The sequence below is a fragment of the Ochotona princeps genome, chromosome 8, assembly GCF_030435755.1.
Source record: "Ochotona princeps isolate mOchPri1 chromosome 8, mOchPri1.hap1, whole genome shotgun sequence".
Lineage (NCBI taxonomy): Eukaryota > Metazoa > Chordata > Mammalia > Lagomorpha > Ochotonidae > Ochotona > Ochotona princeps.
The window spans coordinates 37,531,363-37,545,370 of record NC_080839.1 but is presented as its reverse complement, the minus strand read 5'-3'; the positions used below and the strand labels follow the sequence as shown (position 1 = coordinate 37,545,370).

Below are 14,008 nucleotides of genomic sequence, written 5' to 3'. Positions count from 1 at the left end.
TCAGCTCCAGCCACTGTGGCCATTTAGGGAGTGAACCAGTGCACAGATCTTTCTCTCTGTCTCTCCTGCTCTTTGTATATCTTACTTTCCAATAATAAATAAATAAATAAACAAATAAATATCATTTGCCACTTGTTGGCACATACAAATGCTAGGGTTAGGGGGTATGCCTAGCTTGGCTAGGCCATAGTATTAGCCCACGAGTGTCAGAACAAGGAGTGGGCCATGTCAGGCTGAGACCCAGCACCCACAAGAAAGCAAAAGAACCAGATCTTGGGGTAGATTCTGTAGGGGCATTGTGGGCTAGCCTCTGTGGGATTACAGCACTCACCAGCTTCCATGAGAGCTGGGGTGGTGCCAGACCAAGCCAGGCTGAACAACAGAATTCACTTGACAGGAATCCACCTGATACTCACAGGAGCTAAGGCTGGAAAGAGACCTGGCAAGGCCAGGCACATGCAAAGGCTAAGACTGATAGCAAACCACAGCAAGCAGGACCACTGTACCCACCAGCAGGTATGGGATCTGGGCTGGGAACAGGCCTGATAGGGGAACCTGGGGAACTCTCCAGTTCTCTACAGCTCCTGCTGAGGAGCAGAAGAACAGGGCCTGGGAAATGAGTCTAGGAGGGGAGTCTCTGGGCCTGTCTGCTGGGCCACTGCTTCCAATGGGTGAACATGAGAGCTGGGACTGGGGGGCAGGCCACACTGGGTTAGGCTGCTGCAACTTTTGGCGTGCACAAGAGCCAGAATGGGTGTGGGTCAACCAAGCTAGACCACAGCACCAGCTGGCAAGAGCCAGGACTGGGTGCAGTCATGTCAGGCTAGACCATAGTATCCCCCGGCAAGGGCAAAATCTGGGGCTGAGAACATGCCTGGCAGAGAAACTGTGGACACTCCCTGGTTAGGCTATACCTATTCAAATCCTGATTACTCCAATTCCAATCCAGCTCCTTGTTGATGGCCTGGTAAAGCAATCTTCAGAAGATGGCCCAAGTACTTGGATTCCCTGTCACCCACAATGGAGACCTAGAAGAAATTCCTGACTCCCAGCTTTGGCCTAGCCAAGTCCCATCCACTGCGGCTACCTATAGGCGTGAACCAGGATGGAGAAGATTCACTATCTCAGGTGAAGCCTGTCACTGATTTTTTTTTTTTTAAAGATTTATTTATTTTATTACAAAGTCAGATATACAGAGAGGAGGAGAGACAGAGAGGAAGATCTTCTGTCCGATGTTTCACTCCCCAAGTGAGCTGCAACGGGCCGGTGTGCGCCGATCTGATGCCAGGAACCAGGAACCTCTTCCGGGTCTCCCACGTGGGTGCAGTGTCCCAATGCATTGGGCCGTCCTCAACTGCTTTCCCAGGCCACAAGCAGGGAGCTGGATGGGAAGTGGAGCTGCCGGGATTAGAACCGGCGCCCATATGGGATCCCGGGGCGTTCAAGGCGAGGACTTTAGCTGCTAGGCCACACCAATGGGCCCACCTGTCACTGATTTTAAGAGATCAAAGAAGATCGTAGATAAAGAAGCATGGAAGAAACACATACATTTTCTGTCTTCTATTCCCTTATATACATTCTTATTTATGGCCAGAAAACTTCCAGCCTCATCCTTTCCTGGAATGTCAGAGCTAAGAGGCAGGGAAGTTGAGTTTGATATAGCGATGTTTCCAGTGCCAGACACAGGACCTAAAAACATTTTAAATGAATTACATAAACAATTTCATTTCTTGAAAAGTTAACAAGTGCCCTGAATAAACATAATGCAAATCTAAGGATTCCATAAATTATAGCTTCCTTATTTAGAAACACAAATACAGAAAATTGGGATGGGCCCAGTGCAGTGGCCTAGCAGCTAAAGTCCTTGCCTTGAACGCACTGATATCCCAGATGGGCACCGGTTCTAGTCCCGGCAGCTCCACTTCCCATCCAGCTCCCTGCTTGTGGTCTGGGAAAGCAGTCGAGGACGGCCCAAAGCTTTGGGACCCTGCACCCACGTGGGAGACCTGGAAGAGGTTCCTGGTTCCTGGCTTTGGATCAGCACAGCACCAGCCATTGCGCTCACTTGGGGAGTGAATCATCAGACGGAAGATCTTCCTCCCTGTCTCCTCCTCTCTGTATATCTGACTTTGTAATTAAAAAATAAATAAATAGGGCCCGGCGGCGTGGCCTAGCGGCTAAAGTCCTCGCCTTGAAAGCCCCGGGATCCCATATGGGCGCCGGTTCTCATCCCGGCAGCTCCACTTCCCATCCAGCTCCCTGCTTGTGGCCTGGGAAAGCAGTTGAGGACAGCCCAAACCTTTGGGACCCTGTACCCGCGTGGGAGACCCGGAAGAGGTTCCAGGTTCCCGGCTTCGGATAGGCCCGTTGTGGCTCACTTGGGGAGTGAATCATCGGAGGGAAGATCTTCCTCTCCGTCTCTCCTCCTCTCTGTATATCTGACTATGTAATAAAAAAAAAAAAAAAAAAAAAAAAAAGAATAAATCTTTAAAAAAAATAAATAAATAAATCTTAAAAAAAAAAGAAAAAAAGAAAATTGGGATGAGGGCAGGGTCATGCGGCAGCATCTTAAACCATCACCCGTGATGCCTGCAACCAACATGAGCACCACCAGTTCAAGTTCCAGTTGTTCTACTTCTGCTCCAGCTCCCTGCTAATGCACCTAAGAAGGGAACAGAGCTGCAGGATTCTGGCTTTGGCCTGGTCCAACCCTGACCACATCCCCTCCTCTTTCTCAGTAAATTCTGCCTATGAAACAAAGACAAAGACAGAGAAAGTAAGAAAACAATGCAGATATAGAGGAAGATATCATATGTCATGACAGAGAATAATCTCCAAAATAGAGTATCTTTCAGAGATAATTTCATACAGCCATAGAAAATGCATTAAAACTTAATACAGGCTGAGCATTCCTACAAATACAAAAAAAAAAAAAAAAAAAAAGACGCAAACCTCAAATCTCAATGCCACAAGTGGGCAAATGCACACCTGACTTCATGTGCCAGGGAATAGTCAAAACACAGCACACTAATTTGTTTGTTTATATGCATAAACAAATTGTATATTTAGACCCAGATCCCATCCCCAAGAAATCTCATCCAATAAAAGCATTGAAAATCCAAAAACATAAAAACCTGTGGTCCCAAGCACTTTAGTTAGATAAGGAATACTCAGTTAAGACCACGTATGAGAACACCTGGGTTAGACCCTCAACTCCAGCTCCAGACCTCAGCTTCCTGTCTATGTAGATCCCAATAAATAGTAGTGATGGCTCCAGTAACTGAGCTTCTAACATCCACATGGGAGACTCAGATCATATTTCTAGTTCCTGGCTCCATCCCATCCCTGATTACAGCAGACACCTAGGGAGTAAACTAATATATGAGAGTTCACTTTTTTTCTTTCACGCAAATTAAGAAAAAAGTATTAGTTGAAACATGAATTTTTACCAACAATGAATCATACTAGCACTCCAAGGTTATATAAATTTCAAACCCAAATTGAGACCCAAAAGGTGGATTTTTTTTTAATGTGGATTTTATTTAATTATTTTTTCAGATTTTTGCAATTTAAAAAATAAGGATCCAGGGGCTGACATTATGGCTCAACAGGCTAATCCTCCATCTTCAAGGGCTAGAACCTCATATGGGTGGCGGTACATGTCCTGACTGTGCCACTTCCCATCCAACTTGCTGCTTATGGCCTGGTAAAGCAGTGGAGGATGGCTCAAGTCCTTGGGCCCATACACCCACATGGGAGACCCAGAAGAGGCTCCTGGCTTTGGAACAGCTCAGCTCAGCTCCAGCCTCTGAGAAGTAAACAGACTGTGGAAGATGTTTTTCTCTCTACCTCATCTCTGTGAATCTGCTTTTGAAATAAATAAATAAAATCTTAAAAAAAAATAAATAAATAAGGATCAGGCCCAGCATAATGGCTCTATGGTAGAATCCTCACCCTGAAAGCACCAGGATCCCATATGGGTGCTGGTTCGTGTCCAGGTTCTTCCACTTCCCATCCAGCTCACTGCTTATGGCCTGGGGAAGGACAGCCCAAAGCCTTGGCACCCTGCATCCACACATGAAGAGACTTGTAAGAGGCTCCTGGCTCCTAGTATCAGATCAGCTCAGCTTCAGCTGTTGCAGCCACTTGGAGAGTGAATCTGTTTCTCTCCTTCTCTCCAGAAGTCTGATCTGCTTTTCCAATAGGAATAAATAAATTTTTTAAAGATTTATTTTATTTTTACTAGAAAGTCAGATATACAGAGAGGAGGAGAGACAGATTGGAAGATCTTCCGTCTGATGATTCACTCCCCAAGCAGCCACAAAAGCCAGAGTTGAGTCAATCCAAAGTCAAGAGCCTGGAGCTTTTTCCAGGTCTCGCACGCGGATGCAGGGTCCCAAGTCCTTGGGCCATCCTCGACTGTTTTCTCAGGTCACAATCAGGGAGCCGGAAAAGAAGTGAAGCAAGTGGGACACAAACCAGTGCCCATATGGGATCCTGGGCATGCAAGGCGAGGACGTTAGCCACTGGAAGATTCTCTATTTCTATTTCTTCTTCATTCTTTCTCTTACTCTACTTTCCAATAAATAAATCTTCCAATAAATGAGTAGCAGAAGGAATCTGTTTAAAGAGCTTTAAATTTTCTAAATATTGGTAGTCTAAATACAAAGTATAAACCCAAATATTTAGACTTCTTTGGGGGCTAAGAAGTTCTCATTGTCGAATAGCCAACTTTTGAGCATTTTCAGAACTAGAACATTCCAGAGAAAGAACATTCAAACATTATGTTGATTCCAGTATATTTTATCAGTGCACTATCAAGCCAATGTTCTACTGCCACCTACAGTAGAAAAACAGAATTACTTCTTATAATTTAGACCTTAAAGTATGACCTAAAAAAGCAATTGTTATCAGTCTCTTCTATTCTTTTTAAAGATTTGTTTAATTTTCATTGAAAAGTCAGATATACAAAGAGCAGAAGAGATAGAGAGGAAGATCTTTCATCTGTTGATGCATTCCCCAAGCCAGGAGCCAGGAGCTTCTTCCAGTCTCCCATGCGGGTGCAGGGTCCCACAGCCTTGGGCCATCCTCGACTGCTTTCCCAGGACACAAGCAAGAGCTAGATGGGAAGTGGGGCTGCCAGGGTGCGAACCGGTGCCCAAATTGGATCCTGGCGTGTGCAAGGCGAGGACTTCAGCTGCTAGGATACCGCGTCAGGTCCATCAGTCTCTTCTATTTATGTCCTCGGTCTAAGCATTTTAAGACCATACAATCTGGGTTTTGGTTTTTGTTTGTTTGTTTTTGTTTTTAATTGAAAGATAGAATGACAGAAAGAGAGAAAAAAATTTCCATCCACTGATTCAATCCCCAAATGGCTGCAACAGCTGAAGCTAAGGTGATCTAAAGCCAGGAGTCAGGATCTTCTTCCGAGTCTCCCATACCCTGGTACAGGGTCCCAAGGCTTTGCCCATCCTCTACTACTTTCCCAGGCCACAAGCAGGGAGCTGGATGGGAAGTGGAACAGCCCAGACAGGAACTGGTGCCCATATTGGATCCTGGCACTTGCAAAGTGAGGATTTAGTCACTAGGCCATCACGCCAGGCCCAAGACCATACATTTTGTAACTAATATTTTTAATTCAATTGAAACTTACTAAAATCCTACTATATATGTAATATGTAAGAGTAAAGATATTTCCTTTTTAAGATTTATTTATTTGTGCCAGACCCACAGATAATTCTTAAATTGACTCTAAAGCACCCAAGAAGTTAGACCAAAATCTGCTGTGTCCCAGAGTGTACACCGTCAGCAGTGCCGGAGAAGCCCAGAAGCTTGGTGCAGATCCTAGGAGGCGCAGCGAGGATTCAGGTAGTTTGGTTCCACTGCGCTCGTGGGAGACACTGTACCGAGCTCCTGGTCCTGACCTCTGCTGAGCATCGTGGACATCTGGAGTGAATCTGTGGAGAGCAGTTTGCTCATTCATTCTTGCTCTCTTCTCTCTCTCTCTCTCTCTGCTTCTTGAATTTAAAAAAAAAAAAAAGTTTGATTTTTTTCAAAATTAGATTAATCCACTGAATTCAAGGTTTTCAATTCTGTGAATATTTCAGTGATGTAAGATTTATTTCAAAGCTTCCCTAAGTGGTATATTTATTGCCCAAGATTTTATAGGTTACCTATATACAGGACAGTGGGATGCCAAAGCTTACAATGGCAGCGTATAAAAAGTACTAAATGTTTAAAAGATGTAAAAATCTTTCTAAACATCCCATACCCAATTCAGTGATTTCACTGATCAAAAACAAAAACCAGAGCATGTGAATGGCCAACTGCACATATGTACAACCATATAAGATGTTTGCCCTTTCGTGATTAACAGGCACAACTAAACAGGGTCATGTTCCTGGCCAAGTAGGGCAGAGTTCCATTCTAGGTGGGAAAGAGAGACCAGCCTGAGCGTCAGGAAGCAGTCCTTAACACCTGGGTACACACACAGGAAAGTTAAAGGTGGCACCTGAACCTGAAACAAACTGACAGGCAGCTGGCAACAAGCAGGCAGCAACACCATGAACAAGGATGCCACAGTGTGCCCTGCCAGGGGCCGGTCATCCATCCTTCTTTCTCTGCCATCCCTCTTCCTTTCTTGTTTCTTACAGACCACAACTCCTACAATGGCTGAGACGTATAAATCCTACTGTCATCCACATATAAATATGCAGGTCTGAGACCAGCTGCTCCACTTCTGATTCAACTCCCTTCTAATACTCTAGGAAAGTAACACAGGACGGCCCAAGTGCTTGGATCCCCGCAATCATGTGACAAACCCCAAAGAAGCACCTGCCTTCAGGCTCCATCAATGAGTCCATTTGGGGAGTAAACCAATAGAGAGAAGATTTTAGAACATTTCTCGCCTCTCTGAAACTCTGCCTTTCAAATAAATACACCAATCTTACACACAGACACACACACACACACACACACACACACACACAAAACAAACAGCTGTCATCCTGGATCCACATTTTCAGTCCTGAATCAAATGTTTTCTCCCTTGGCTTGTCACACCAATCATCTGGGGACAGGTTAATCAGTTGTCTACACACAATTTCAAGGAAATCATACAGCTTTACAACCCAGAACCACTCAGAAAACGTACATATCCTAGATATTATTCAATAGTGATTCAAAAAAAACTAAGAAGACAGTTTTCAAGCAATCTTTTCTACATGTACCCCAACATTTTTATCTCAAAACAACCAAAATAGGATAGAGCCGGAAAGGAGTCCCCACTGTTTGGAGATTCTAAAACATTGCCACTTACTGCTTGCTCTTATCCCCATACAGTTAGCAAACATCTCAAAAATCCAGATACAAGGCTAGCAATCTGGTGCAGCAAGTTAAGCTGCCACCTATAACGCTGGCATCCCATGTGGACACCAGTTCATGTCCCAGTTGCTCCACTCCCAATCCAGTTCCCTGCTAATGGTCTGGGAAAAGCAGCGAGACATTGCATGTCACCTGTTACGTTTGGTGGCCTAAACCTCAACAGGATACACACGCTCTCTTAACCACACAGCGGTCTGCTTGACTTGTGTTCTGGCTAATCCAAATCCCTTACCCTGGCGGACACCGGCTTCCTTCAACGTTCCCAACCACCAACACCCAAGAAAACTAGACACCTATAACTCTTCAAGTTCACAGCTCAAAGAACACCGAAGAAACTCGTAACTGCTGACCCAAAAGTCTTTGGGGGAGAAAAAAAAACCTCACTGGAGGGTGTCAGTGAGCCTGATAGAAAGGGAGAAGGGGAGACACAGCAAGCACCCACGGAGTGGCAGTGTAAGTCTGCAAGCCCGTTTGTGGGGCCCCGGGCGAAGGCGAGAATGAGGGCGCTGGGGAAAGGTCTGGGGTCCGCGGCGGAGCCTAACCAGGAAGCGCGGTACCTTAAGAATGCCCCTCATCTTCGCCAGAAAGGGGCGAAACTCCTCCGGAGGCACCTCCGGATAGAGTTGGCTCCTCAGCAGCTCCTCCGTGATGCCCGGGTGCCCGTGGAAAGCGTCCTGGGCAATGCCAACCAGCAGCCCGTTCAGAGACTTGCAGCTCTCAAGCTCACCCGCCATGGTCCTCCAAGGCCCCGCCCCACAACAGCTGACCGCGGTCCCCGGAGAACGGCGGCCGAGAAAGGCCGAAAGAGCTGCGCAAAGACTTGCAGAAACCGCGACCGCGAGCTCCTCTAGGGGTCAGTGGTGGGAATTTCCAGTTTAGCATCCCCAAAACCCATTTTCTTAAGATGTCAAATCGGAAACATCCGTTCATTGAATCCACGGATATGGTTCAGCACTCCAAAGCCTACTGAAAAGAGAGATGCTTTGGTGAGAATCACTTCGTTTTCTATAGGGATTGCCAACCCATTAACTTAATAGAATCTACACTTAGATCTAATCTCTACCTACTTGTGGACCTGTGGTCCAAGAAAATGTAATGTCTCCTGATGACAAACTGCCAGTGCTTGGGTTGTCAACTGCTTTTTGACATAGATGTGTCTTGGTTTTTCAGATAAGTCAGTGGCTCTGACCATGTTCCAGAAGCTCCTGGCTCCTGCCTTCAGGTTGGCCTAGCTCTTGCAGCTAAGGCTAAAGCCAGATATTAGCAACCTTATTGATATATGTGCAAAATAAACAAATACATGAAAACAGAAAGAAGTTATAGGAAGGGGTCCAGACTTGTGGCAAGAAGATTAAGTCAAAATTTGCAACACTGGTATCCCATATTGGAGTGCCACTTGGAGTCCCAGCAATACTACCTTTGATCCAACTTCCTGCTAATGCATGTAAAAAGAGGTCCCTAGGGCCTGGCATGATAGTGTAATGGTTAAAGTCCTCGCCTTGAACACACCCCGGATCCCATATGGGTGCCGGTTCTAATCCCGGCAGCCCCGCTTCCCTTCCAGCACCCTGCTTGTGGCCTGGAAAAGCAGTCAAGGACGGCCCAAATCCTTGGGACCCTGCACCCATGTGTGAGACCCGGAAGAGGATACTGGCTTCAGATCAGCTCAGCTCTAGCCATTGTGGTTGCTCAGGGAGTGAAGCATTGGACAAAAGATCTTCCTATCTGTCTCTCCTCCTCTCTCCTTTCCTCCTCTCTCCTTTCTCCTCTCCTCCTCTCTGCCTTTCCAATAAAAATAAATAAATGTTTAAATTTAAAAAAGAAGTCCCTGCACCCACTTCAGCTTGGCTCACCCCTGGCTGTTGTGGCCATTGGGGGAGTGAATCAGCACATGAAAGATTGATATCTCTGTATTTTTTAAACTCATTTAAAAGATTAATTCCCTAAGAGACAACTTCAGAGATATTTTTCATGGCTCAAAACAAAGCAAGCTAGAGACAAACTGTACACTGTTAAGTGTGCCTGCAGAAATTGCAGGGAATGATTGATTAGAGGAAAAAAGTAATACAAGGTCAAAGGAGTAGGGGAACAATATTAAAAACATAATTTCTGGGCCCAGCGCAATAGCCTAGTGGCTAAAATCCTCGCCTTGAACACACCAGGATCCCATATGGTCACCGGTTCTAATCCTGGCAGCTCCACTTCCCATCCAGCTCCTTGCTTGTGGCCTGGGAAAGCAGTTGAGGATGGCCCAAAGCCTTGGGACCCTATACCCATGTGGGAGACCCGGAGGAGGATCCGGGCTCCTGGTTTTGGATTGGCACAGCTCCAGCCGTTGTGGCCGCTTGGGAAGTGAATCATCGGACAGAAGATCTTCCTCTCTGTCTCTCCTCCTCTCTGTATATCTGCCTTTGCAATAAAAGTAAATGAATCTTTTAAAAAAGAAATAAACACAGAGGCCTGGCAGTGTGGCCTAGAGGCTAAAGTCCTCGCCTTGGACACGCTGAGATCCCATATGGGTGCTGGTTCTAATCCCGGCAGCTCCACTTCTCATCCAGCTCCCTTCTTGTGGCCTGGGAAAGCAGTTGAGGACGACCCAATGCTTTGGGACCCTGCACCTGCATGGGAGACCTGGTTCCTGGCTTTGGATTGGCACAGCACCAGCTGTTGCACTCACTTGGGGAGTGAATCATTGGACGGAAGATCTTCCTCTCTATCTCTCCTTGTCTCTGTATATCTGACTTTGTAATAAAAATAAATAAATCTTTTTTTAAAAAAAGAAATAAACACAAAAAAGTGGCAAAATGTAAATATTTTTATAATAAATTTAAAAAGAGAGGGAGAAAGAGCGGGTAGGGCCAGTGTTGTGGCACAGTGGATTAAACCATGGTCTACAATGCCAGCATCCCATATGGGTGCTGGTTCATGCCCCAGATGCTCCACTTCCAATCCAGTTACCTGCTAATGGACCTGGGAAAAGCAATGAAGGATTGCCGAAATGCTTGGGCCCCTGCCAACCACATGGGACATAGAGAAGGAGCGCCTGGCTCCTCGCTCCCAGATAAAGATCCTGGCCTAGCTTGGTCATTGCAGCCATTTGGGATTAAACATCTCTCTGTCTCTTCTACTCTCTCTATGTACCTCTGTCTTCCAAATAAATAAATAAATCTAAAAAGACAGAAGTAATTGTGAAAAAGTAACTAAACCATGTGGGGAGACCAAATGATGATTTTTTTTTTACAAGGTCTGTCTGTACAGAACTTTCTCAGACTCAACTTCCTGTCCCTGTTACTTTGCTTCAGGTACACAGAGGACCTCTTCCATACAACGGTTTCATCACCTACTTTAAGGAAGAGGAGAGGATCAGTGCTCCCTTATTGTACAAGATAATTTTTAGGTGCTTTTAGCTCAGTTTCTTTTTGCCAAAGTAGCACATCTTGGGGTGCATCGCACCAGACATAGCTCTGCCTCCCTGAGCCTACAGCAAGCTCCGTAACACCTGGGTGACGGATAAATTCACTCTTGTGCCACTAGAGGCCGCTATTGCCAGTGCTACCAACCTGTTTCATATTAAAAGAATTGACTGAGGAAAGGCAATCACAAGAAAAAAAAACCCGAGACCTTGATCAAAGGGAAAAGTATAAATACCTAAATAGAAGCTCTCCTTACAAGGTTTTCTTTTCATGTAGCTGAATAGCTTTCCACTACAAACTGTATTAAACGACTGGTCACAGACATGAAATAAGTATTTTCCTATGATTTTCTACCTCTGAAAACATTAGGATACAGAAATAGCATGCAAATAAATACCAGGGTCCCAAAGTACTGCAGCACTCTACACCTCCATCTCTATTCTTCTGTTTGCAATTCTGCCTTTACTACCATTCCCTCCACTATCAACCCAATACTTCACAGATTTAACTCAGAGATTTGTACTAGCCATTTTGCTAGGCTCCAGGGAATACATAAATGATGGCTTCTGCCTTAAAATCTTAAATTCTGGTGAGAGAAAAATATATGTGTGCAAATTACTAAATACAAATTATTAAAATAGTAATTTAAAGTTGTCATTATTTGGTATCAAGAAGAAGCTATCACATTGGTGATGGGAGAATGAAGGCATTAACTCAAGTAGGTCGAGAGAGGCTTAATGATGAAGTTGACCAAGCTGTGCGTGAAACAGCATCTTCCCATGTAAGCAAGTATATATAACATAAACAATGTTAATTACTTATATTAAATGTAAAGCCAGAACTTTGATGCTTCAGGAATGGACTGCTGTCTTCTCAATCACCAAAGCCCTAAGGCACACATTGCCTTGTTCTTTGTCTCAACTGCAGAACAGAACAGGACAACCTGGTCTAATCCTAATAGCTGTGGACCTCAAGGACCATCATGGCAGAGAAGGAATGTATTGCTGTCCATCCAGTGACAAGCCTGGGCACCTGACACCACAAATTTGCAGTTCCTTTGTGATTCTGCCAAATCAGCTCTCCTTTTCTTGTAGCCTTTTAACCTCTACTAATCCCTCCCTTCCCCCTCCCCCGCCAAAAAACACTCTCATTTAGCAGGGTGGCAGTTCTTCAGACCTGGAGGTCTACTACCCTTTCATCCATCAATAGATTAAATGTTCTGTTTCTTCACCCCAAAACCTTGTTCTCTTGTTTTTGTAGTTTGGCACTAAAGACAGGGACCAAGCTTTCAGTATCACCCATACTATCCTATTTGGAGACACTAAACAGAATGTTGTGTTGAGGCATCAGTAAGCAGGTGAGTGGAATAAAACCAGCAGCCTAGAGTAATAAAGCTGAACAGACACAATATAGGTCATAGAGATAGAGAGCTTATATGTAACACCAACTTTTTTTTTCACATGATCTCTGAGTTTATTTCATACTTCGCTACGTTTAATTTATGAAGAGTAAAATTACTGTGCTAGATATAACCTGGCAGCTGTGATCCTTAAGGGAGCTAATGCCTATGGGTATTGAAATGCCAACTTTTAAACTTGGTCATTGTAGGGTATGTAGGAGAGAGTTTATTCCCCACACACGTTAGGGTCTTGGTTAGCATCCTAACAAAAGAAAAGCACACAAGTGCATTTTTCAAAAATTTATTCATTTCAAAGGAATAGCAACATAGAGAAAGATAGCCACAGAGAGAAAAAGGCTTCTTCCATCTGCTGGCTGATTCCCCAAGTGACAACAACAGCTGAGGCAGGACCAGGCCAAGCAGAAAGCCCGGCAGTCCACCCTGATCTCCCACATGGGAGCAGGTACCCAAGTACTTAAGTCATCTTCTACTGCATTCCTAGGCTCATTAGCATGGAGTTGCTTTGGAAGCAGAGCAGCCAGGAGCCGAACAATACTCTGAAATGGGATGCTTGCTACATTGCAAGTGGAGTCTTAACCTGCAGGGACATAATACCATCTCCCACACAAATTTGTCTAATATAAGTTTTATATGACGCGAAAGATGTCATAAGGAAATGAAGACACAAAGAAGCAGTTTGAATCTCATAATTACAAGTTAAGTTGGACAAAATATAGTAAATCATGAAAATAAGGGGATTTGGGCTAGGGCAATTCATCAAGGAGAAGTAACTTGAGAAACAAGGGTGTGGCAAAATTTGCTTTACAGGTTTCTCTTGTCCTCAATTCTGGCATTCCTTTTTGGTAATGAAATGTCCTCCTTCGTTTAGAATAGGTGAATAGGGAGGCAGCAGTGGTTTAGCTATCTAGGAATAGTTCTTTTTTTTTCAGTGTTGATAATTTTTTTAATAGTAAATTTGTTTTATTCCTGATAATGTTTGCCTAGTTGAGAGGGATGCATGCCTGTATGGATCACTGATTAGGGAGGGGAGGGTCAAAGAATGGGGGAAAATAGGTGAGACAACAGCCTCCAAAATCCTTTTTTGTTCCTATATCTGGGGAAGGTGGGGAGAGAAGGGGAGAGGGCCACTACCAGCAGTCTAGTCACATCAGTACCCTGGGATGGGGGACAGCCACCCGATGTCATCCCAGGGTCAGGGATATTTCTATTATACTCAAGACCTATAGAACATGGATTTGGTTTCACTTGATCAAAGACAAATAGCCTCCCTGCCTGGGCCAGGTTCATACCAGCTTAGGCGGCCAAAGCTGATGTTCAATAATACACAGGCATACCATATGACACATCTACCAGGAAGCACGACAGGAAATGTTGGCTGAGAGAAGGAGTGAAAAGGGGCGGCAGCTACATTCTAGGAAATCTCCCCCTGTATTCCAGAAAAACCATGAATAATTCTACCCTTTATTAGAGTACACCTACTCTTTCACTAAACAAGCAAATAATGCTAAGCACAGTTAAAAAATGCGGCCTCTCCCCTCTGAGTGGGCCTGAACTCTGACTATGAAATGTGCACTTTGCTAATTCAATGAACAATTGCTATTTGTTTTTCTTTTTCTTAAAGGTTTATTTATTTTTATTACAAAGTCAGATATACAGAGAGGAGGAGAGACAGAGAGGAAGATCTTCCGTCCAATGATTCACTTCCCAAGTGAGCGCAATGGCCGGTGCTGCGCCAATCCGAAGCTGGGAACTAGGAGCCTCTTCTGGGTCTCCCACGTGGGTGCACAGAATA

The 14,008-nt window shown here is 44.7% G+C and overlaps 1 protein-coding gene across 4 annotated transcripts in view; it reads right to left on the bottom strand.

Moving 5' to 3' along the window:
- Positions 1 to 14,008, bottom strand: part of COMMD1 (copper metabolism domain containing 1) — a 171,600-nt gene that overhangs the window by 154,933 nt on the left and 2,659 nt on the right. For 2 of the 4 annotated variants that reach the window (XM_058667864.1, XM_004580112.3), the window contains exon 1: positions 7,941 to 8,151. The exons of 1 other annotated variant lie outside the window; for it this stretch is intronic. In XM_058667864.1, the coding sequence (XP_058523847.1) occupies positions 7,941 to 8,117 (177 nt within the window). In that variant the 5' untranslated portion in view covers positions 8,118 to 8,151. Of the gene's footprint in view, positions 1 to 7,940; positions 8,153 to 14,008 lie in introns of those variants that run through there. One more of the 4 variants, XM_058667865.1, reaches the window with a different exon arrangement.